The 26764-nt window shown below is 36.4% G+C and overlaps 2 protein-coding genes across 4 annotated transcripts in view; one reads left to right on the top strand and one right to left on the bottom strand.

Annotated features, from left to right (window-relative positions):
- The window catches only part of LOC145672025 (uncharacterized), a 121641-nt gene that overhangs the window by 52212 nt on the left and 42665 nt on the right, over window positions 1-26764 (top strand). For 2 of the 3 annotated variants that reach the window (XM_081741228.1, XM_081741219.1), the window contains exon 5: window positions 3459-4214. The exons of the other annotated variant lie outside the window; for it this stretch is intronic. In XM_081741228.1, coding sequence (XP_081597354.1) covers window positions 3459-3961 — 503 coding nt within the window. In that variant the 3' untranslated portion in view covers window positions 3962-4214. Of the gene's footprint in view, window positions 1-3458; window positions 4215-26764 lie in introns of those variants that run through there. 3 annotated transcript variants of the gene reach the window in all.
- Window positions 1-26764, bottom strand: part of Sytalpha (Synaptotagmin alpha) — a 282148-nt gene that overhangs the window by 233534 nt on the left and 21850 nt on the right. The window lies entirely within an intron of this gene.

Raw genomic sequence — 26764 nt, 5'->3', positions numbered from 1 at the left:
GTGATATTTAAAGAGTTCCGTTTTTGTAAGTCATCAATATTTAACCAACAGAGAATCTCTCTCGCTCACTTTTGGTGAGTTTTATTACTTGTATATAATTCTGATATTTCAATAAAAAGCAAGTGCATATAACTATGAATATTTTGGAAATTTTCATAAGATTTTCCGGTTTAATAGTATAGAAATATATTATCTTTAATCTTATTAGATAGTAGAAATGTCCGTTCTCCGTACGGGAAGATAAGTTAATGCAAAATATTTGAAAGTAGTTAGGAAATACCTTGCGTTGCTCCACGAAGATCAACACTTTTATCCTTTCCTGTTATGTAAGCAGTTGCGTCATTTGGGGAGGGCAGGGGCAATTGTCCCCATTCCTGAGTTTGAGGAATTGTATACTTATTTACTAATAAAAAAAGTAAAACTTTTATGGCGGTGAGGAATCGCCTCCCTTAGCAAAATGAAGCCCGCATAGCAAATATGTATTGTTGGTCGTTTATGGACAAAGCGTTCTTACACTGAGAAAAATCCTTTTGTCCGGACAGCGGTATATTGTACAAATATACTGAATCCTTATCTTTACTACGGAAATCAGTACGAAGCATACATTATCCATATGGTACATACTTTTCCTCCTTAGATGTCACATCATACCGGTCAGGATGTATGACATCTAACAGTCTTCTGTACATTACATACGTCAGTTATATGTTAAATATGTCCATAAGTATGTGAGATTCTGACCGCCTATATATAGTTCTTCCGTTTGTACGGAAATTACGTTTATTCGGAACACTTGTACGAAAAGTGCATATAAGGTATACTTTTTCAGTTATACATTTGCTGTATGTTAAGTCCAAAAACTACAGGATTTACACATGTAATCTACGTTTTTACGTACGCCACATATGTTTTTTTCTCAGTGTAGAAACGACCAGAAGGGAAGCAGGTATCTCCAGCTTCCATAGACGCTACGCTTCTATCAATGGTAACTGTAATTCACTATGAGTGCACTTTGTAACATGAATAGTATGTATTTATAAAATAATGGATCATCATCATCATAAAATTGCACTGAATTAGAAATTGTAGAAGTTGTTGCTGCTAATAAAGAACGTAACTCTTTCCTCCTACGGTGTAGAGTTGTGCTACTGCCCTGAATACCTCACCTACGAGATGCCGTAACTTTTCTGGTTGTGGGGTATCTTGATATTTTGCAGCACACATGCCTTTAAACTACTTAACGGAATGTATCCTTACATAACAGTCTATGCGCTTTTCAAGAGAAAACTGCATTATTTTCCACTACACAACAACTACCAACATACAATTTCAAACAAAATACCATCAATACATAGTTACGGAAACCCTCAACATCTGATTCTATGGTCAACATCTAATTCTATATATATCCTATCTATAATGCCAACGTATTATTGTGCTATCTACCATCCGTATCGGTTTTATGTAAGATATATAATACAAGGTGAGTCAAAAAGGATTTACAACTCTGAAAGCATATATAAATTTATTGAGGTTACTTTCAGAAACGAGAGAGGTGTCAATTTGTTGCAAGACACTTCAAGTTTAACATCAAAGTCTCATTTTGGTTCGATATGAGTGCTGTTGGTGTTGTGGCAAACATTCCACCGGAACTAATTTCTTTCCACACTCGTTCCAGCTGATCGGGTATAATTTCTTCCCACACTCGTTCCAGCTGATCGGGTATAATTTCTTCCAACACTCGTTCCAGCTGATCGGGTATAATTTCTTCCCACACTCGTTCCAGCTGATCGGGTATAATTTCTTCCCACACTCGTTCCAGCTGATCGGGTATAATTTCTTCCCACATTCGTTCCAGCTGATGGGGTATAATTTCTTCCCAAACTCGTTCCAGCTGATCGGGTATAATTTCTTCCCACACTCGTTCCAGCTGATCGGGTATAATTTCTTCCCACACTCGTTCCAGCTGATCGGGTATAATTTCTTCCCACACTCGTTCCAGCTGATCGGGTATAATTTCTGAAGAGCAGAGTAGATATGATTTCTATTTCTGCAAGATAGACTGGAAGGGGCGGAACATATACTCTATCTTTAACAAAACCCCATAGAAAGAAATGCATGGTTACAAGTCTGGGGAGCGAGGTGGCCATGCAATTGGATCTGCATGGCCAATTCACCAACGTGGGAAGCAAATATCAAGGGAATCTTAAGCTTCCTTGAGGACAGGAGGCGATGCGCCGTCTTACTGGTAGTAATAGGTCATGTCTTGTTGTTCTTCATCTTCATCTATCTGAGAAATTTAAAAAATCAACATATCAAGATAAACGATACAAATAGCAGTGTTCTCCATGAATTAAAAAGGACCGTGCACTTTAAATTTCCTAAGGGCTCAAAACATATTTGCCTTTGGCCTGTCAAGGACGTGTTCAATGGTTTAATCTCGGTTTTCGCTACCCCAGACTCTATAGTTTTGGGCGTTCACCATACCAGTGATAATGTACTTTCATACCTGAAGATAATTGTATTAAGGAATGCCTCGTCTTACTTTATCCGATCCAACATTTCCACGAAGAATTCTCCACGAGCAACCGTATCTACATCAGGAATTTATGTAGATGTAGATGTAGATTTATGCCCTACCATTATAAATATGTATTGTTTCAAGTGTAAACGTTTACGGAGCACTCGTCAAACTGTCTTTTGTGGAATACCTGTCTCGCGAGACGCACTCCGCTTTGATTTTTTGGGAACTAGTGCAAATCTTTCTTTAACCTCTTCGACAACAGTAGTAGTAACGGGCGGGCGACCTCTAGATTCCATATGACGAACAGAACAACCAGTCTCAACAAAGTTCTTGTGTCAACTGTTAATTCTAGGCCTACTTACAGATTCCTTACATTGTTCCGTACGAAATATACGCTGAACGGCTGTTACAGAGTTCGTTTCATGAAATAACAACACACACCGAGCACGCTCCGCATTAGTGAAAGTCGTCATTTTAAAAATGCACTACAGTGGCGCTCGCGGTGACGGAATGTGGTACTACAGCACTACGTGAGTCAAACTTGAAATGTTTTCCTACAAATTGACCCCTGTATCGATTCTTTCAGTTATTTCAATACATTTGTATATGCTTTCAAAGTTGTTAAGTCCTTTTTCACTCATCCTGCATAAATTAAAAGAGAATGGTATATTTAAGGAGCTGTTGGTAGGTTGAAATACTGGTATCATCTTATAGTGATTGGCTGTAAAAATCATACTATAATACATTATCGGGAACATTTCATGCTACTTGTACAGTACAAAAAATGCGCCTACAGTAAGAAGAAAAATACTACTACCTAAATCTTGTAGTCTTTCATAGGAAATTGTACCTATACTGTTATAGTTATTACATTATATAAAAAGATAATTGCGTACTGAGTGAGTATAAAAATGGACAAATCTCTTCATTTCAGTATCTCGTTGGTGTGCAATGTATGTTTACGTAAAAACTTTTCACAATTACATGTTGGCTGCCTTATGCATTGGACACTGGCTTGTGATGTGTCTATGGTTATGGATAACTATGGAGAAGAATCCAACTATATTAGATGTTCTTCGTGTCCCGCTGGTAGGACTTACATATGTCATGGCATACATTAGCACAGAAAGAGGAGCTGTGGCTACTCATTACGCAAGAGTCTATTTCTTCATGGAATGTGAAAATATGTATCTGATAGGCCACGGAATCTTCGGGGGTAACCTATCTTCTATGGATTTTCTGCTGTCGTCATATAAAATTTTTGTGCTGCATATTGCGGCATTGTGCTGCAGTCTGTTGTTTTTTAGTATTTATGTGAATTGGTTGTATCCAAGAAATACCTCACAATTAAACGCCCAAGATAAGGAATACGAAGAATATAGAAAATGTCTCAGATATAAAGGTATTGGGAGCGATGATAGTGACTTTTACTACTAACTGTGTCGTTAAGAAAGTTTTATAACTAATTGATCCTCAAAAAAGCTAAACTTGTAACTTTTTTCAATTTTAGAAACTTAAACACTTGAACTTGAAATATTTTGTGTGTGTAGCGTGATATTTGATATATTGTATTGCAAAGTTCTAAACAAATAATATAAAATCTCTTACGTTAGCAATGATTATAAATAATTAATATTCTGTATAAACTGCATAAATATTAATAAACTAAATATGTACGTTCTGCCATTTAATAAAGTATGCACAATATGTTAGATGGCGTAACTTTATGAGGCGGAGTCTCATAGGGAGAGAAACTGGGGAATATTCCCTTCCCATTAATCCTGAGGATCCACAATAATTAATGTGCTCCGGTAAGTGGTGGTGTTTCAGGTTTTATTCTTGGCCAAGTAAGTTTGTGGTGGACAACATCGTGTCCGTGGGTTTTCTAGTTTCCTCCCACTTTCTCATTCCACCAATTCTTCGATGGTCATTCATTTGCCTAAATCACCCGTCTCCCTTAGTCTAAAGGGTATATACGTGGGACGTAAAACTGATTATATATATATATCAATTGGTTTTGCTCGTAATATACAAGGATAGAGCTGTAAAGTGTTGGTGTGTAAGAGAACTATGTTTCGAAAGTTGGACCAGCGTGCATGGATACAGATTGAGGTAGCTCGTGGCAAAAATCCGAGAATGACATCAGGATCTCGAGGAAGCCTTTAGCAGTGAAGCCTTAACATACTGGACGGTTACTCGTTGCGTAGCAACGTTAGACAAGGGAGCAAGAAACTGGAGGACAGTAACGACTTCAGGGGGAGCCCCGGAATATATCTCCAATCTGGGACGCCACAGGACTTTTTCCAAAGGAAATAAAAGGCCAATTCCAAGGTAGGGGAGGCAAAAGGCTCGCACACAAGCACAGTCAAAAATACATATACAAACTTCAAGGCACGCGTGCACTCGTATAAAAACAATAATTTACGCACATATTTTTATCAACTAAAGTAAATAAACAGTAGTAACATTTAATACAACATTTTAAGTACTGTGTAGTGTGTGAGAGAAAATTAGTATGTCTTGATATGTATTTCCAAGAACTGACGGAAACTTCGAAAATCCAGGGGGCAATTGATTCCTGTACAAACATAAGTAGTAATTCGGATTACGTTTAATGCTGTAGGGTTCTGTTTCGGGTAGCCTCGATGCAAAAATGGGACACGCTAAACTTAATAAATCAATCAATTAATAAAACATATACCCTTAGAGTTACTGATAGTTTACGTTTAACCGAATGATGTGCGGTAAGCCTTTAATTTTAAACTCATTATTTTTGGCTTTTTACGAGCGGAATTTGTTACCTCTTAATTAAAATGCATTTCTAATCGCCTCACGATGTTCTCTCAACGACAAAATATTATATACTATTCTAACTACGCAGTAGTGTTTAGTGTTACTCTAAATATTTTCCCTTTACAGAATGACGTTACTATGAAGTCTTCTTTATTTCTATTATTGGTTGCGTTTCAGTAAGATATATCGTAAAATAATGATAGTCTAATAAAGTGCTTACAAACGCAAAATAATGTATAACAATAATAAATAATTAATATAAACAATTTTGAAGTCGTGCAAGCAGAACAAATTAATACCTAATATAAAGCTATTTCGATGGTAATTTTATGAGGCATTAATATTTATCTTGATTGACTTTTAATATATATAATAGTATTAAATTATTTTCTACTTTTAAGCATTTTATTATTTTTATTTTCTTTTTCTTCAGCAATCTTATTATTTTCTTCCTTTTATTATTTTTTTTTAAATTGAACAAAAAAATATTTTATATTCTGCTTTTTAGTGTATTTTGAAGTCAGTTAACTATCTTAAGATTTTTGTTTCATTTTTTTCACTTTTTCGTTACCCCAGTAGTTTAGTAAAATATTTAAACTCGAGGCAGCACACTAACTTCTATAAAATAGATGTTTCTACGAAACATGCGTGGAGAAATGCGTAATAGTTAAATTACCAAAAATTATTGGAATATTTTTTTTATTATAGGTAAGTATCTTCTTTAGGAATAGTCATTACGTTAATGAAAACCTAATCAAAATCTCACGTAGTCTAGAAACGTATTGAGCGTTTTGCACACGAAATGGTATTAGTGTCCCAAATCGCAAGGTATATTGGTCGCAGTGGCCTAACATCATATAAAATTTATCTGTTGAAGCTAGTATATATGCAAAAAAAAAAAGAAAAAAAAGAAAGAAAGAAACAAAGAAAGAAAGAAAGAAAAGAAAAGAAAGAGAAAGAAAGAAAAGTAAAAAGAAATGGAATTCTTATAACCAAACGTAAGTTACTGTATCGTGAAGATGAGCAAACTCTCCGGGAAAACTGTAACATTTTACAATTTTATTTCAATAAAGACGCACATATTGCACAACCCATATCGCCGCATTTACCATCACCATCCGCACATCTGTTGCGCTTAAATTTATTCCTGCACTGCTTTGTTCGCACTAACAGGGCTTCCATTCTCTCAACCCGCCCAAAGTAGCCCCAGAGCATAAGATTAACGCCCTCGTCTCAGATAACATCATCTGTCCTTATGTTAACAACACTTCATTACTACCATCACCTCATATCTTATCTCATTCTTACAGTATGTATTAATGGCAATAAATAAATAAATATTCCTGATACCCACTCCTGATACTTTTTACTACACTTAAATTGATGTCATTGGTCCAAGAGAAGGCGTTACCCTCTGTAGCTCGCTCACCTATTGATGGAAATGAAACTGCACTTAGAAAAAACAGGCCCGTGAAGGAACTTACGCTGCTTATGGGCAAGATACATTAACAAAAGCAACAGCTAAAAGATGGTTCATACGCTTTCGTCCTGGAAATTTCGATGTCAAAGATGCTCCTTGCAGTTAGCAATAATTCACAGGAAAAGTAGATGATATTCTGGAAAAAGTTGAACTAAATTGGTATGTAAGCAGCCATGATATCGCCAAAAATCTTAATATCCGTCACCAAACCAAGTAAAGCCATTTGATGAAAGCAGGCTATAAGGATGTTCTTCAACCACTTGATGATATGCAACCCATTTTGCTTTGTTGATTATGTGGTTGCCGCATATTTTAGAAAATGAAATCTTTAAGCTTTACGTCCGACAGTTATGCCGGTTAGGCTAAAGGAGACGGTGATGATGAGATATGAGTGAAATGGTGGAATGAAGAAAGTGGGAGGAAACGGGGGAACACCGAGAAAACCCACGCACACGGTGTCTGTCCACCACAAAGTTCACTTGGCGGGAGCAGGGTTTGAACCCGGGACCCCAACCTCCAGAGGTGAACGCTCTACCACTGAGCCACCGCGGCCCCTACCGCATATTTTAGAGTATGATTTTTTCATTACGCGTTGCAGGAATTACTTGACTTTTTAATTAATTAAGTAAGTAAGTAATTATTAAAAAACTTCCAAATATTTTATACTTAAGAGCTTTACTTGGGATCAGTGGCGTAGGGAAGGGGGGGCCCAGAGGGGCCGGGCCCCCCCAAAGAGGTCCGACAATGTACTTTGGTACTTTGATGTTTGTAATTTTACATATATTTTTATGTGTATATATTTTTTTGTCTGTAATTTTTCTATATGTACCTATAACAGCACTTGGGCCCCCCCCAAACACACATCCTGGCTACGCTCCTGCCCAAGAATAGCATATTCCATTAGTAAAAACCACATCGAAATATAACCAACAGTTCTAAATATAACAGCGAACATATCTACAAGGTGTGATCAAAAGGTGCAGTGAATATAGTTGCACAGTGCCATCTATCGATGTTGTGTCCACTTCAACTAGTAAGCCCGGTAGCATAAACCTTTAGCACAATCAGTGTCGAGTTTCAACGTGTTACGACATGTTAGTTTGCTTCCAGAGGCAGAAGAGTGGGAACGTGTTAAGACTGTCTATCGCGCGCCAACATTAAGTTTTGTTCTAAGCTGAAATAAAAAGTGCGAAAAAAAAGCTCACGAAATGTCAAAATTCGGTTATGGCCATGAAGTAGTGGCATTGAACACTGTTTACAAATGGTATGACCGATTCAAAAGCGGCAAGGAGTCGGTTGAAAACGAGCAACGATCGAGACGTCCTTCGACGTCAAAAACAGATGAAAACATGCAAAAAAAGTGGCACAAATGATTTGTTCAAACAGGCGAATGACTATTCGAAAGCTTTCCGAAGAACTAAATATCTCGTATGAGTCTGTGAAAAACATTTTAACCGCCGATTAAATGGGCCAATGGCTTCCTTCTTCACTACGAAAAAGCGAAGCCCCACACTTTGCTTTTGATTCCTCGAGATTTTGGCCGGAAAACATCTTTCTTTCTCTTCATATCCGCCTTACTCACTAGATTTAATACCATTCCACTTCTGGCTCTTCCCAAAAATTAAAACCTCGATTAAAGGAAAACTTTTTGACACTATTCCTGCCATTGAGAGGGCCATGACAGAACAGCTGAACACCCTTTCAAAATAAGATATCTAGAAATGCTTCCAGTTATGGATTCAACGTTGGGATAAGTGCATTGCTAGCCAAGGACAGTACTTTGAAGGAGATTAAAACAAATTCCATGTATGCGTATTACTTTGTTTCAAAAAATTATTCACTGTACGTTTTGATCACACCTCGTACATACAAAAGAAAAGGTCATACTGAGAACATAACTTTAAAAAAAAAAAAAGATCGGTGAATGAGGTTCATCTGTAACTACATTTACCTTATAACGCCTAATAATAGTCTTCAGTTAGTGTGCATGATTGTCAAGTAAAACTAACAATCTTTCCTAAAAATGATTTTCCAAAGTAACGTAAACAGATTGTATAATAACAAAACAGGAAACTGTCAAAATACTTTTTATTATTTCGTGTAAGTGGAAAGAAAAAATGACCACAGAAAATTTATCCGTAATTGGAACAAAAAGCCACACAACAAAGTTCTGTGAACGGTTTTATTTCTCTGAGCAATTCTACGTAAAAAAAAAAAAAAAAAAAAAAAAAAAAAGAGAGAAAATAACTGTTAGTATTGACGATTATTATTCGTCACGAACTGTTAATATTATACGATTAAAAACAATATAATAAAAGAATCGAAACCACAATCAAGTAAGCCGTCAATAACACAATCTGAGAAGACGAAATTTAATTTTAGTCTTGTTATAAGAGAAGAGAAAATACGAAAGTATAAAGGAAACATAAATATCGTATAAATATTTTCCTTCACTGTCGAATATTCATATAGTAACTACAGTATTCTTTCATGAATGAGCTGCATGTGTGTTTAAACCACATTTATGAAGTGAATGAATAAAATTAAATTTTAGTCTAACATCTCGCTGTTATGGCGTTTAGGCTAAAGAAAATGAATAAGTAACAAGAATTTTAGGAATGATCCAAAACAATGGATCAAAAGATTACGATCTTGGCCATTAGTTTTTGCATCAGGGGCCACGAAATTTTTGAACTTCCTCTAAATCGAGTTTTCGTATTTTCTACGGAATAAGCACATCATACTGAGTTCAGTGATAGTTTTGGTTTGGCTACACTATATGTAGTTCTCCAGATACAAGGCGTATAAAAGTTTTTTGATTGAATGAAATATATTGGATTTTTAGGATCAGGGGCCTCAAAAGTTTTGAACGGCTCCTAAATGGAGTTTTCATATTTTCTACGGAATAAGCACAACATACTGGGTTAAGTGATAGTTTGGGTTTGGCTTTACTATAAGTAGTTCCCCATATATAAGGCACACAAGAAAATTTTTAGTTGAAATATATTGGATCTTAAGATCCAATATTGAAAGTGAGTCATAGTGAAATTAATCTTTTTAGTGCTCCCTTTCCCACCGGAAATAGAACCCGGAACTACGCACACCAAAGGCACGTCTTCTAGTCACTAGACCAACGGGGAGAGATAAGCCACATTTGTGTATTAATCACATGTATGTATAAGTCGTAGGCATTTGTGTATAAGTCCATGTGTTTAAGCCAGGGGCGGATTCAGGACGGACTTCTGGGGGGCGCTGGAATGTAATATTACTACTTTTAACAGCTTCAAACTCTAGGATGGGTTTTATTTATGTATAAAATAAGAAAGTTTCCTCTTCTTGGAGGGGCGATCGCTCCGATCGCCCCCCCTGGAACCTTTCCTGGCTTAAGCCACATGTATGTGTAAGGCGCAGACATTTGTGTATGAGCCACATGTGTGAATAAGTGGATATATATATATATATATATATATATATATATATATAAGGGAACAAAACTCTTGCTTGAACTACGATCATCTAATTAAATTTTTATGCTGCTAAAGTAAAAACGAAAATATCGAAAATTAAATTAAATTAAGTGATTGTTCTATATATTTAGGAATGGTGAAAATAACAAGTGTCAGATATGCTTATTGAGCTTTGACCTTTATTGAACTGAAAATGCAACAAGAGGGAATGGGAAAGTTTTACCTAACACAAAACAATATTGTCGTGTTCATTTTATTCTAAAAATCAGTTGCAACAGCTTTATAGGATAAAAACTGTTGTTTTGTCCGTTTGCAAGAAAGAAAGATGAAAGAATTTCACCAATGTGTCAGAAAACTGTGAGATACCTGTAATAAAACAAATTGGTTAATATTTTATTAAATGACGGAATAGACCTATCCGTGAAATTAATCCATCATGATGTAGGCATATGACTAAACGAAAGATTTAAAACTGAAAGAAGATCTATATTAATCGTTATGATGTATTGGTACTGGAGTTTATTCCTTGTTTTAGGGATTGGTTTTCAACCTTTCGATACTCACGGATCAGAAAAAAAAAAACAGGAAAAAATATAACTAGGTAATTCAGGACTGGGGAGCAGAAAGTTCATCAATAGTATGAAGTTTACAGTTCATGAGTTTACACGTTTAATTCTAGTTTTTTATTATTAGTATTATTGGTACTAATTACCAATTGAGTCATTGCCACATACAACAAGCAAAAATACATTTGGAACCATGTTGCATTCTACGATGAAATTTGATTTTTGCCAATTCTCGGCCAGGAGTCGACAGTGGATAGGCATTCAGCACAATATCATCAATCTGTGGTAGAATATGGTGATGGGTATGTCTTGTTGTGAAGTACAATTTAGAAAGGTGGTCGTAGTTTTTTTTCTTTTGCGATTAGCACATCAATGCTGCACAGGGGTGTAGCCAAGGGAGGCCCGTCGGGGCCAGGCTTCCCCAAATGGTTTCCTGCCCTCCCCCAAATGACCATTTTAAAACATCATAGTAAAATTATCTCGCTTCATTCATTTAAAAGTAACAAAGTTTATTGACAATTAATAATTTATGGTAAAATAGTATGGAGAAATATTGTTTTTCCATACCGATCGAAAAATAGTATAGTATCTCTTCCTTATACCGATCGGAAAATAAGATACATTTTTATGACAGCAGATTACACAATTTACTGCGATTTATATTTGACTGTTTGAAGACAAACGTTTTAACAAGGTACTACAAATACAGCCATAAAACAAAGGTACTAAACTGATTTGTAAGTACAGTATATTTTTATATGCTTTAGCAAGTGTTTTAAAAGACATTGAGGATGGAAAATTTGTTGAGAAACAATGTTTTTATTCAATTTGGATTTCATTCGCTCTCTCTCTTTTATTTCTACTCAGTGTAACAAAATAATATTTTTTTTAGTCACGAATAATAAATATTTTTGTCAGGAAACCGTAAAGAAATTAAGTGAAATTTAAAAAAAAATCAATGTTGTGTAGATAGGTTCTGTATACAAGGTCTTAAATTTAAATATAAAGGTAACCAAGAAAAGTTTTGTTGCTTTTTCACCCACCACCTTCGAACATCGATATGACGCCTAACCTGGAAGATCAAAAATAGTCCCCATCAGCATCGACGATCTCCTGAAAACATTGTGGAAGTCCATGGAATCCATCGCCGTAGAACTTGATGGGCCGTGAAACGAAGAAGGTATCAGGTGCATTTTGGACTTTTACTAGGGATTTGAACTGGCGTCCTCTAAGGTGATTGTCCAAAGAATGGAACAGGTGATAATCGGACGGTGCAATTCCCGGGGAATATAGTGGTTGCAATATTGTTTCCCATCCAAGGCGGAGAATGGTGTCCTGAGTCATCCTAGCCACGTGGAACTTAGCGTTGTCCCGTAAACGAGGACCCATTTGCAATTCAGAAGTGATGGCTCCAGAGTTTTGAGTTTTTGTTGAGTACAGCTCAACTGCTGACACTACACAGTTGCATTGATACTCTGACAAGCTGGTAGCAGTTCCCAATGCACGATGCACCAAATACAGAGAAGGACCTTCTTCTGGTACAGTGCTGGTTTCCGCTGTTTTGAAATCGGTTCATGGGATGCTAACCAATGATGACGGCGCCGTGGAGCTTCGTATAGGACACACTTTTTATCACATGTCAACGCCCTGTCCAGAAATGGCTCCGAAACAGTAAATAAACACAGTCGACTGCCGCGTTGCCTTCTGGCCCGGAGTCAAAACATGTGAGACCCATCGACCCAACTTGTAGTGCTTCCCAAGTTGGTGGGTGTACTGCCAAATGGTTTCTCCACACACTGAATTGTAGTCCCAGTTCCTCTTTGTACATGTGTTGGTGTTTGGCACGTGGTGTTTTCGAGTGTTTCGTCATCGTCCTTAAACCTGTTAAACCATCGCTGCACTGTCCGCGTCGTCACGACACCTTCACCAAAGGCCTGGCATATCTTTCGCCCCCGCTACAGCGGCGTTTAACCTCCATTTGAACTCGTTCAGCATACATGCTCTTATGACACACTGTGGATTTCCAATGTTCCCTCTGTCTTTACGCAAGTTCACGGTGTATCTGAATTGCCACAACCAGGTAGTATGTTGGATATACCCACACCAACAACTGATGTTCGCCTTATCTCCACTCACATTCAACTCACGGTGTGAGGTCCAATTGAACACAGACTTCCACGAAAAGGGACAGAACTTTCTTGGTTACCTTTATAGTTATGCACAAAAGTATGGCGTTTGGTCCCGGGCAGAAGTTCTTGACTAAGCGTAATAAAAACGCTTGAATATAATATATGGATAATAATAATAATAATAATAATAATAATAATAATAATAATAATAATAATAAGAAGAAGAAGAAGAAGAAGAAGAAGAAGAAGCTAAAACAGTGTTCTTAGTTTTCCAGAAGGAAACCAAATTTTCCTTTCTTTCAGGCCTCAAAAACACTAGCAGCAACACTTTTTTTGGTCTTTGTACATTGTAGCTGCCCCCCCTAAAAAACGACGGGCCCCTCCTACATAAACCTGCTGGCTACACCCCTGATGCTGCATAATATATCGCGCTATTGCAAAGATAGGTTGATGCCTTCTTTGAAGCAGACTATGTGTCAGGAAACTCATAGAATTCATGGAAATGGTAAATTGGGTTTTAACTCTCCCGTATCCAGGGCAATCCCTGAACATAATCCTATAGAAAATGTTTGGCACTTCCTACAACTAAAATTTCTCAACTAAAATATATATATATATATATATATATATATATATATATATATATATATATATATATATATATATATATATATATATATATATATATATATATATATATATATTTGAAATGTGAAAAATAGTAGTGGCTATCACAGAATCTTACCAAAGATTTACTGGATATGGCACCATGCAAGGTTCAGGCTTATCTCCTGCCAGAGGGAACTTCAGCATTAGGAATTTTTTTTCTCTAGACTGGTACGTAATAATGGCCACAAGCTCGTTTTTCAGGTTCGTATTTACTTATGTCATTGTAACGTAACTGAAATCCATACATTTTCTAAACCGTGAAACAAATGTGGCGGCGAATGAAGGTAGTGCTCCGAGTTTTTCTATTTTTTCGTTTGGCAAATGAGATGTCTGCAGTGTTACCGCCTCATTGTACCCATTCATGTATCTGTCTGTCACCTGCTCGCCCTGTAGTGCGTCTGCCTAGACCACCTCATTACCACATGGCAACATCGCGTTATATCTTTCGGTTCATTCGCTTAGACCACACGCCATCAAGTTTGTCCCACGTTTTAATGCAAACCGGCAAAATAATTTCACGAATCAGCACCGGTCCGCGGTACGATGGTTGAAAACCCTGGACTATATGAACTAAACTTCACTTTTGAAAATAAACTCTAACATCAGATTAGCATGCATAACCATCCTCTTCTCCGAGCAGCTATATTAAAAATTGACCCTTTTTTGGCTATGATTATATCTTTGAGTATCATTTACTGCTACAATCATGTATTTAAGTTAATTAACACAATTTTATTAATTAATAGAATTTTCTCTTTGCTTCCTTCAATATGGAAAGTTGTTTTACGTGATTTAAAAATCTAAAAGCAAGGCGGAAATCTATTTTTTAAATAAAAACTTTTTATACAACCTATAAATTTAGTACTTTTTAGAAAAAAACTTTCTCTTGCTTACCTTAGAGGCAGATATTCTCCCGAAGAAAAAATATTAGTGTGTACTTTGTTTACATGGGCAAATGTGAATCCTTTGCGCGTTTAGGGTGTCTGATGTTACGTACATGTATGGACTCCCATAAAACGGAAGCAGAACATTTACTTTCACGCTCCCTGAAATGGTAATCCCATGTTTCCGTAACAAGACTCTGGACCACAATCTCTTCTCTCGGTTTCTCACTCCCTCTCTTTCGCTACTTGTTCTCTGGAGACCACACCAACAAAAACTCTGTCCAGATTTAAGCTTATAGAAACTACCACCGCAAACAACACAAGAGGGGATCGTATTACATATATCTTTTCCTTGGTACAATTTATATGGAATCAAATTGCTGTTTATTAGCTCTACGCAAATATTTTTGACCAAGTTCAAATCAAAGAGTACTAGAATTGTATAAATAATAATTACGGCAAGATTATATACATCGGGTGTTCTGAAAATGACGCCCATCGACAACAGAGCGCTATTCTACAGGTCAATCTAAAGCGAAAAATATATATAATAATATACCTTCTGGAACCTCCTTCAACTACTATCGGGAATAAAAAATTTCGCTGTGGCAACGTCATAACTTAGGTTGGAACCATTAGCATCGCTCTACGAATCCATCAAGTAGTTACATTAATTGTTACGGTAATAAGGGTCCAAGTGTTACTGTTTACTGACTATAATTGCTACACTGAGAAAAATCCGTTCTCCGGATAGCGGTATATTGTACGAATATGCGAAATACTCTTGTTTACTACAGAAATCAGTATGAAGCATACATTATCCATATGCTACATAGGCACTGCCCTTAGATGTTACATCATGCCGTTGCAGGATGTTTGAAATCCAACAGTTTTCCGTATATCACATGCATATACTTATGTTACATTCGTCAGCTATATGTTATATACGTCCATTTGTATGTGAGATCCTGACCGCATATATTGTTTCATGCGGAAAGTGCATATAGATGGAACACTTATACGGAAAGTATCATAAAACATGCGTTTTCAATTATACGTTTGCTGTACGTTAAGCCCACAAACTACAGGAATTATGCATGTAACCTACTTTTTTAAGTACGCCCCCTACAATTTTTTGTCAGTGTATTTGGAAGGAATCGATGTAACTATTTGATGGATTGGTAGATCTACTCCATGGTTCTTTAGCTGCGATGTTGCCACATAGTGCAAGTGGCGTCACCAGACAAGGACCCAAAAAGTATTCAATTAAATGTACCCGATATACGCATATATAATCTGCAAGATTTAAGGTTTAATTATCGGTACAGCACGCGTAGTAGGAAATATTTCCAGACTACAATTAGTTTTACGTCTTACAATTATACCCCAGGACTAAGGGGATGATGATGGTGATAACGAAAGAAATGGCAGTGGGAAAGAACATGAAATCGAGAAATACCACAAACAAGGTATTTGGCTATCGCAAAGCTCCCCTGGTACAAGCTGGGATCGGAACCAGTGACCTCACTTACCAAAAATGAGTGTCCTAGAAGTTTACAATTAATAAGACTCTAGTTTGTAGCAAAATGCTTGTGAAATTGTTAGTATGTTAATTTTTTGTCTAATCTCGTACACTTTTTAGTATTCCCAACGGAGAAAAACAATATTAACTTCGTATATTTTTCATTTCTGAAGTAAATCTTAAGAGAAGATCTCTAAGGAACGAAAGACAAAATGCATTTTTACCTCTGAAACATTTCGAGGCCATCTATCGACTAAAGTTAGAGCAAAACACGTAACTTGGAAATTGAAATCCAAAAAAGTTGGCCTCTTTGCTACTTCCCGAGAGACCATCTCTTCATTTCTTCTCACCTCTTTTCTTTTCCCACGAAAAAGATCTTCTTCTCGCGTCTTACGTCTTCCTTCTAAAATACCCGTCTCTCGGACGAAGTAATAAATAAATTCTTCTGGGAACCAAGAGACAAGCAACCTCATCGTAAATCGTTATTTCTCAGAAGATTGGAATATCAAACCTAATATTAGTAGTAACTAGGCTCTGACGAAGATTTATGGTCACAGCTATCTTATGGTTGGATCGAGAAGTTTTCAACAAATGTAAAATACATTCGCTTCTAGAAACAGACTTTTCCAGTTTTCACGATTATCAATGCATATTTGTCCTGAAATATATGTATTCTCAAATATTTTTAGTTTGTTTGTGTTTGTAGCTGAATAGTATTCGCCAGGTTATGGTGTGTGCTGATAATGTAAATGTATTAGAGGATGATAAGAGATCAATTGAAAGAAATACAGATACCTTATTAAACACTTCTAGAGACACACGGGTTTAGAAGTAAATGCAGAGAAAACTAAACACATGGAAATTCACTGAAATCGTAATATTGCAAATTACGAATGTGTCAAAATATCAAATAATATTTTCGACAAAGGGGATACTTTCAAATATGTAGAATCAATATTAACAAACCAAAATCATATCCACGAAGATATTAAATCTTGACTGAAAGCTGGTAATCCGTGTTATTATTCAGTTCAAAATCTTTGTCGTTGCAAATGCTGTCAGGGAATATGAAGTTTAAAATACGTATATAAAACAATTATCATGCCTGTTGTACTGTTTGGTTGTGAAACATGGTCGCTTACTCTGAGGGAAGAACGCAGGCTGAAATATTTGAGAATAAAATCCTGCGACGAATATTCGGATCCAAGGGGAACGGAAATGAAGAATAGCGGAAACTTTGTAACAATGAACTATTTAATGCAAACTGTTTACCAAACATTGTTAGGGTTATCAAATCTAGGAAGCTCAGGTGGGCAGATCATGTCCTACAATGGAGCACTGTGGCTCAGTGGTTTGAATCAAATGATTTTATCGGGCTATCCCGGTTTTTCTTACATTATCATTACACTAATTATTCCGTAATCTTCATTAATCACCGTCTTCATTAGGCTAAAGAATAAAATCGTGGGACGTTAAACTAAAAATTACATTTATTTTTTTCTATAATGGAATTCCAACACAAGCGAAGGTTTGTTTCACGTCCCACCCAGAAGCACCATTTCAGATCTTGTTTTCAGGAAAGGGGACATGACATACCGATAAAAGTAAAATTTCAAGTTTTTCATTGATATATCATATTATAAATCTAAAACTAAGGGGGAGAAGGAATTGTTGCCTTGCAACCCTAAATGACGTCATTGTTCACACCGTATATGACTTAACTCTAAATAATTTTTTAATGAATTTTCTTCTTCTTTACTAGATGGTGAAGTTCTACTTCAGGATCTCCATTATGAACTAGTGGTGGGCACACAAACCGGTTTTTCGGTTCCTGGTTTTTATGAGACCCAAAATCGTATTTTAAATTTTTTCAAAACAACGGGTTTTCTCCAACAACCGGTTTTCACGGAAACCGGTTATCGGTTTTCTCCAAAAAGCGGTTAATTTTTTTGCCGGAACCAGTTTCGGTTTACTCCAAAACCGGATCAGTTTTTCATCGAAGCCGGTTTCAGTTTTCCAATACCTGGCTGACAAAATCAAAAAGATATGGAAACATCAGAAAATTACAGTAAGACCAATTATTATCACTACACCAATTTTCAATAAAAGTACTGTGACACAACTTGAACAGATAAACACAGAACATCTAACAAATCTTCAAAAATCAGTAATACTGTACTAGACCTCTGTAGTTCTTTGGAGGAGAATAACTTTTCAACAATCTGCACTTGCCAGAGACAGCCGTTAGATTACTAAGCTAAAACCGGTTTAAACCCAGATACATCAATAATAATAATAATAAGAAGAAGAAGAATAAGAATAATAAAAATGCCGAGAGAACAATATAATACAATAACACTTGAGAAGAGCCATTTACGCTAGTTCGATTCTATGGCTGGGTAGCCAACTTGAGAAGTCACCTTTTCAATAATTAGAATTTTGGCTGTGGACGCCAAACTTGAGAAGCGCTATTTACTTTAAATTGTATTCTTAACGGATGTTAGGGGAAAGGAAAAGAAGAGAAAAAGAATTTTGGGTCGCCGATATTATTCCTTTCTTACGCTATAATTATAGACCAGTAAGCACAACGCTATTTAACTCCAGACTCTTGCACACTAATGGCATCGTCGACACTGAGGAAGAAAAGATAGGAAAAGAAAAAAATCGTTTCAGAACAACACCACATATCTTGCAACTCTGTTTATTTAACTCTCTCTTGCAAACAACGTATAATATTGGAATTATCATTAACTTTAGCGATCATGGACAGCTGAACTCAATTGTCAAAAAAAAATCATATGTATTCAGTCTTTAAAGATTCCAGAGAACTTCCAGCGCCAACACAACTCAAAGATAAGTAACAATAATATTTAAACAGTATCCTTAATAACAGTAAGAGAGTTGTTTACATTCCTCGACTAAATATTAGGACATAATCTTCGGTAGGTTACTTCACAGAGAGGAAATTACCAATTACGTTACTGTTCACAAAACATCTCATCGCAGAGGGAGTAAACATATGGCTGTGTCGATTAACCTTCCTCCCTAGACACATAACGTCTCCACTACTTCCGCAACCAACTGTTAAGAGGGCATTTCCCTCGACATAACTTACAAATTAACAGCGTTGGTAATAACAATACATACTGCAGAAACATTATAGGAAGTACAAGACCAGCCAGTAAATTAGACTCTACCCCTGACACTATCACATCAAAGTGCGAGTGTTATCGTATACCCACCGTCTTCGACACGCCTTACTGAACTAGTGAACGGCATTATAGCTCAAGATATAACATAAAGACAACTCGAGGATTAACATAGATTATTGTTGTGTGGCAACTTAATACTTGGATTATGAACTATATATATATATATATATATATATATATATATATATATATATATATATATATATATATATATATATATATATATATATATATATGTATGTATGTATGTATATATATATATATATATGAGACAATACGGAGTGCCCGCTACTAGACAGACATGAGCTAGCCATCGCTAATCAATCTTTACTTTATCAAACGTAGTACTTGAAAAATAGACAATACGGAATGCCCGCTACTGGACAAACATGAGCTAGATAGTAGCGAGTGATACATTATACATCTACGCAACTCGGGGAAATGATTCCATTCAAAGCAAGAGAGAAACGGTGTTGATATCAGACTACCCCGCAGGCGTATGATTCGACTTACTGGATAGAGACTCACTTTCGCTTACTCGGACATGTTACGGACAGGATTTACTTTAGACGACATTTTAGACATTATAAAATTGATACACATGTAGTATGTAAATACACTGAGGAACCAATGATTAATAAATGTATGTATATTATTTGCTTTATAAAACGATTTGAGACAATAGAGTAAACTCGCAACGGTAATAATATAGCACTAGATATTGTAAACAGAAACAACTTGGACGAATTATATGAACGGTGAACAAATTTCTTCACAGTTTCCTGGACGACAGTACTCCTTCCATGGAATGAGATAGAAAATAATGAAACATAGTTACCTGGGACGGTGACCTTTCTCGCTTTACAAGTAGACAGCACTGACACCACAGGCCAGTTCAAAGGGCTCCATTGCGGGCAGCATCCTAGGTTGGCAACCGGTCTCCAACGACTTCTTAGGCATCTCACCATGTAGTAGCCGTAATCATAACCTCGGGCGCAGATTGAGCAAATGGTAACCTCTTCTTGGTTAATAGCAACCGAGTACACTTCACCACTACTCCCACCAGATGGAAAAGATTTCACTGTAAAGTTGCTGTAACGCTCACGTTCACAACAACGACCGCACAAAGGAGCTTCACTGAAGGATACATTTGAGTCCCACAAATGCAGGTGGAATCAGACAGCAAGTAACAAAGGACGGAGTCCCATATTAAGGAAAAGCAGTGGACGGAGATTCGCTACTTCAAGAGGAAAGGCCATACACAATCGAGATTAGTCCCAGAGACAGTTCTTGGAAAAGAAGACTGTTAAACTTCTTACATCGCAGCAAACGATTAGCGAGTATTGAGACTATCCTAGTAATATCCCATATGAGTACGAGCTGAGTGTTCGTAGGTAATTTATCGCAGTTCACTGCACACACACACTAATCTACCATCATTGTTTCGTCACAGCACCTCATATTTAAAAGGTTCGTGATGGAAAACAATCATTTCACTACATAGCACGCAGTGAACAAGTCAAAAGACAGGACACCAAAACTACGCTTCCACTTCGACTCCCGCCATATTTTTCGGTACAAAGAGCTAAACAAAGGGGAGCACGCTTCCGCAGCCCGCTCGCTTTTTGATTGGTCGCTCCTTACTACGCATCCGAGCGCGGTGCCGAAACAACAACTTTAATAATAATATATATATGACTAAATAAAAAGAGAAATTATATAAATGAAAGTTTATATATGTACGTTCATAATAATCCCTCCGTTTACAAAATTTCAAATTATTTCAAGCAGTCAACGCTATCTTCAGCAGCTGAAAGATATCCGCTCGACACGAACCATAGACATACAAAGAAAGTAGCATACTACGACTACACACACTAGTCCAATTGTCGACCATCTTGAATCCTTCATGAGGGTCGAGAATTGAGAAAATATAAAAGAAAATAACATTTACTAAGAGCTAATTAAACATTTCCACAAATAATCTCTTTGAGAAAATGTAACGCTCAAAGAGGAACGTTACACACACAAAGGTTGCAGAAAATACTCACAAGCATGTAAAGAACAATTAATAATAGACGCGGTGATGACAAACCAGACTTATGTTAAAAAGAGGAACATATGTACAGTATACATGGACTAATAGAAACCATGCGACTCAATATCACACACTATCTTGGATCTTGCACTGTTTGAAAATCTATGACGTAAGAATTAAACTTGAAATACAAAAATGGAAAAACAATGTACGTTAATCAAGTGAAACAAATAATATAAGTTAAAATTGCAATGTTTTGCTGGTAGAGTCTTTAAATAATAAATCCGGGATTTAAATCCTTTACATTTTATTACAAAAAATAATCTTATAACTGTTTCTACAAAGTTCTTGTAAGTCTCTAAATGTTTTCAGAGTTCAAGAAAGTCCTCGTCATATATAAGTGGCCTCGGAATAAAGGTTCAATTGTCTTTAACTCGTAATAGCCTTAGACAGGTATCGTGAATAACTCCTTTGCGCATGGTAGCCTCCGGAATGGATGAGTAAAGGATGTCTCCTTTGCTCATAGTGCCCTTGGGAGATAGTTAAAGGAGTTATCTGTAGCTCACAGAAGCCCCTGGGCAAAGGTGATTAAAGGATATCTCCTTTGCTCATAGCAGCTTCAGGAAATGAGTTTTTAAAAGTATTCTCCATAACCCATGGCGGCCCCAGAAGAAGGTGTTGACAGATGAGTGATCAGTTATCAATTGATGATTTCCTCCTGTCGTCGGCGTCTTTTATAGGCGTCTTTTTGTAGAGGTAGTCGACCTTCTTTGTAGGTATATCTGAATCCTTCTTCGTGTCTTCCTGGCGGTTTGTTCTTTTTACGACACTTACTATTGTTTGTTTATGAGCGTAAAACCATCTGTTTGTAGAACCTTACAATGTAAAGAATAGAAGATAGCCACACAAAAGAAAATAGGAGGCATGAAGTGAAAGAGTATAGAAGAAGTATTTAGGATTTACCCAATATAAATTGTCGAAAATTAAAAGAGTGGATAAGGTATCAAAGGAAGTGGTGATGGAAATGGTAGGAAAAAAGGGATATACCGAAGAATGTTTCGAGAAGAAAAGATAGGACAAGACAAGGAGAAAATAGCCATGGAAGGAATAACAGAAGAAAAAACAGGAACTTATGTACACCAACCAAATAGCACAAGATATAGGAAAGAAAAGGTACGTGGTAATGGAAAGCACGGCTCAGGATAGGGAAAGATATAAAGCTACGTCGAAACAATAAAATGTTTGATGAAGAACGAAGAAGAATTGTATAAAATGAAAACCAACAACATATTGAGTTTAAAAAATACCATTTATAAACATATTTTATACGGGGATTTTCAATCTTACTGTAGTTCGTAAGATGCGCATTCAATGGAGATAAATAATTGCAATGGTTATTAAAAGATAACCCTGGTTAGCTCGTTAAACAAAGTAAAATATTCCATTTGCAAAGCGAAGATAAAATTCGATATTAAGAAGAAAAGAGCATTATAAGAAGAAGAGCATTATTTTGATCATTTTTACGAGAATATTAAGGGAAGTGTTTAACATGTATAGGATTAATTTAGCATCTAAGCTAATGTGAAGTTTAAAAACGCGTTTAACACGGTATAAAAATATTTTACAGACAGCACGCAAATCAATTAGATAATCAAGTTGAATACACGTAAAAGATAATCTTACAATGTAACTCGAAAAATGAATACGAAGAGGTCAGATACAGGAAGCATATCAGAGATATTGAAACTCAAACTGATATCATGCTTATTTGAAACAGGAAAAAGTTCCGATGATGATAAGATTTTAAATAAAACGAATACAAATATGTAGAAAGATAAATTCTGGAAGAGTGGGGAATCACAATGGATATGTTAAGTTTTCGCACAAGCCATGTAAACGAAAGATATGATAATGAAATTGGTTACTATCCAAGCACATTGAGTTAGAATAAAGATACCGTCAGTTGATGGGAAGATTCATACCACGGATTCCTTAGCTCACCTGATTGCTAGGAGGCATAATTTACATAATTGTATATAAATTCTGACGACTCCATCGAAGACCTTAGGAACCTTGGCCCTTGCTCTGTCTTAATTAATTTGATTGCCAGTTTCCTCTTCGACTTGACAACATTTCGAAAAATATACCACAAGAGTTTCAAAAATATTAAGTTCATGCTTCAAAGTTGGTAAGTGTTAATGTTGTTGTTGAGTTCTTTTAACTTAATTAGATCATTTACTTATTGAATATCTTCTGGATGCTGTATGATTTTATGATGAATTATATTGTGTAATATGAATATGTTTTATTTTTAATATCTTATATCATAATTTATGTTGTTTCAATAATTTTTTGCGAACTTCTGCCAAGTTTATATCTGGATTTGGTAATATTCATAATTTCGCCATTTTTTAATAAGTCGAAAGGTCAATCTAAGCAGAACTTCTTGAGAATCAAAATTCTACATTCGTATGTCTATCAAATTAAGGTTATTTATTGTAGCTAAACTATATCATGTTTCATAAGAATCATATGTGAACGCTTTGTCACCGGACATAAGCGTGGAAGATTTCTTCTTAGTTTAATGCAGCTTTCCATTCTTTCCTTATCCTCAGCCAGTCTTTTCATTTTCATGTAGATTTTTTATACTTTACGTCATGTACAGGGTGTATCAAGAGTCGGTTCCACCCATCTTAAAATTCACATGGATGTAGTTTCCTTGAATGTGAGATGGGCAATACACATTAGGCCCAAGGAGACACTTTTGGGAGTATGTCATGCGGACAGCTGCCATCTTGTTTACTTCGGATTCGAAATTTTTATTATGAACGATAGGTGGGTAGTGTGATATATGATCATGGGCTAGAAGTTTCTCAGGATGTCAAATATGCAATCAGATTTCATGTAAGTTAATTTGGTAAAAGGTTATTGGTAACTGAAAGTTACGTTTGCCTCATTTTGTAAATGTGGAACCATGTCGTTAGTACATGAGGAATACATCTAAATAATCAAACTGTGTGATGGAAGAGTGCCGATATCAACCAGCCTCACTCACACATTATCTTGTGTCACATATTAGTTTGTCACAGTTATTAATCACATTTGAGAAGATGGGCACAGTCGTAGACAGACCTCGTAGCGGACGATCGTAGAAAGCCACGGACGAAGCAACAGTTACAGCAGTGCTGGCCTCCTTCTTGATGTCATCCCAACGAACCATATGTCGTTCATTAATACAATGTAAGGCGAATCATAGTTCAGTGCACGGGTATAAATGGCATCCGTATAAGGTGCAAATGCATCAACATCTATCCGAGGACGATCCTGATCGCCGAGTACAGTTTTGTGAGGGGGTTATCGACCAATTACACCTAAATTTTAACTTTGCTATGCAGATACTCTATTCGGATGAAGCTCACTTCTATGTAAGTGGAGAAGTTAATAGGCAGAACATGGCTGTTAATCACCTGACAAATCCACGTTGATAGATTCCTTCAAAAATATCGGTGCAGAGAAGGTTATGGTGTTGGCAGGTATAAGGGGAACACGAATTATCGGTTCCGTCTTCATTCCGGGAACTTTTAACTGCGGAACGATACATTGCGTTGTTGTTACAGGAACAGATACCGCTAGCTGCGATGTCCAAAGGTAATACGTAGGTACATTCAAGCGTTTTTTTTAACAAGGTGGCGCTCCCCCATTATTGCGTTGTAGTGCGTCAATGCTTGAACTAATAATTGCCTGTAACATAGATTGGTGAACGTAGGACAGTTAAATATCCTGCCCGTTCAGCAGACTCAACAGCACTTGAGCGAAACCTTTTGGAACATATTAAGGCTATAGTTTGTGCAGTTTATGTAGTGAAAATTCGTAATCATCGTCACCTGAAACAATGTATCGCTGCTATGTGTACGCAAATTTCACTGAATATTCTGTTTCTTGCACAGAGCAATTGGGAGAAACGTCTGTAAAAGTGCATTACTTGGTACGGACATGTGAAACACATTGTGTAAGAGATAAACCAATATGTTAAGTTGCCAATAGCTTTCCAGCAACTTAAATTATATGAAATCTGATTGAATATTTGACGTCCTGGAAAAATTCTAGCCCATGGTCATATATCACACTGCCTACTTATCGCTCATATAAAAAATATGTCCAAATTGTACATAATGTAAAGAATAAAAGTCTACATGAGAATGAGAAGTCTGGCTGAGGATAGGGAAGAAAGGAAAGCTGTATTAGATTAAGAAGAAAGTTTCCACGCCTATGTCCCATGACAAAGCGTTCACACATGATTCTTATGCAAGACGCTATAGTTTAGCTTCAGTAAATAGCTCTAATATGATTGACATACGAATCTTGATCTTTTGATTCTCACCGATGATTTTGAATTTCGCTTAGATTAACCTTTCACCTAATTAAAATAACGATGAAAGTACGAATATTACGAAATCCAGATATAAACTTGACAAAAATTCACAAAAGAGTATTGAAATAACTTAAATTATGTTATAAGAGTATTAAATATAAAACATATTTATGTTGGACAATATAATTAATCATAAAAGCAAAGCACATCCAGAAGATGTTCAATAATTAAATTATCTAATTAAGTTAAAGAGACCGAACAGAAACGTTAGCAGTTACCAACTTTGAAGTATGAATTTCATATTTTTCAAGCTTCTGTGGTGTATTTTTTTCAGGATTGTTGTCGAGTAGAAGAAGAAACTGGCAATCGCGTTAATTAAAAGAAAGCAAGGACCAAGGTTCCTGAGGTCTTCAATGGAGTTGTCAGAAATTAAATACAATTAAATAAATCATACTCCATCGCGATCAAGTGAGCTAAGCAATCCCCTGGTATGAATCTTCACGTCAACTGGCGGTATGTTGTGCAGGCATTGTTTGTGACTTAGCGTGTTTCTTGTTCAATATTTAGCAACTCCTTTACACGTAATTGAACAAAATTTCATATGATCAATGACCTTGCTGGCGACACCGTAAAAGCAATCCTAAACTGCTCAAACGGAGGGAACAGCTTAAACGTGATGGTGCCTGATGAATACTTTCCTTGTGATCGACTTTTTAAAAGAAAATTCAAATGAAGAACGAGAACCTTTAAAATCAAGTAGTGATGAGCGCAAGAGTCTTGGTCTTGCAGTTTTTGCAAGAGTCTTGCATGCAAGACCAAGACCAAGACCAAGACCAGGAATCCCGATGCAAGACCAAGACCAAGACCAAGGGGTGCAAGACCAAGACCAAGACCAAGACCATACCTGCAAGACCAAGACCAAGACCAAGACTCTTGCGCAAGAGTCTTGCACAAGTATGGTACTACTTGATTTTTTATAGAATGTAAAAAGGAAGGGGGAAAATCATTACATCTTTCACGTGAACTTCTTGGCTTCAGTAAAAATACCGCCGGAGTGAATGTGTTCCCAGTAGTTTATGCAATGCATGTGAGTCGATTTGCTCCTGTA

The sequence above is a fragment of the Thermobia domestica genome, chromosome 2 (assembly GCF_964235325.1).
Source record: "Thermobia domestica chromosome 2, izTheDome1.hap1.1, whole genome shotgun sequence".
In the NCBI taxonomy this organism is placed as follows: domain Eukaryota; kingdom Metazoa; phylum Arthropoda; class Insecta; order Zygentoma; family Lepismatidae; genus Thermobia; species Thermobia domestica.
This window is presented reverse-complemented; position numbering and strand designations above follow the sequence as displayed.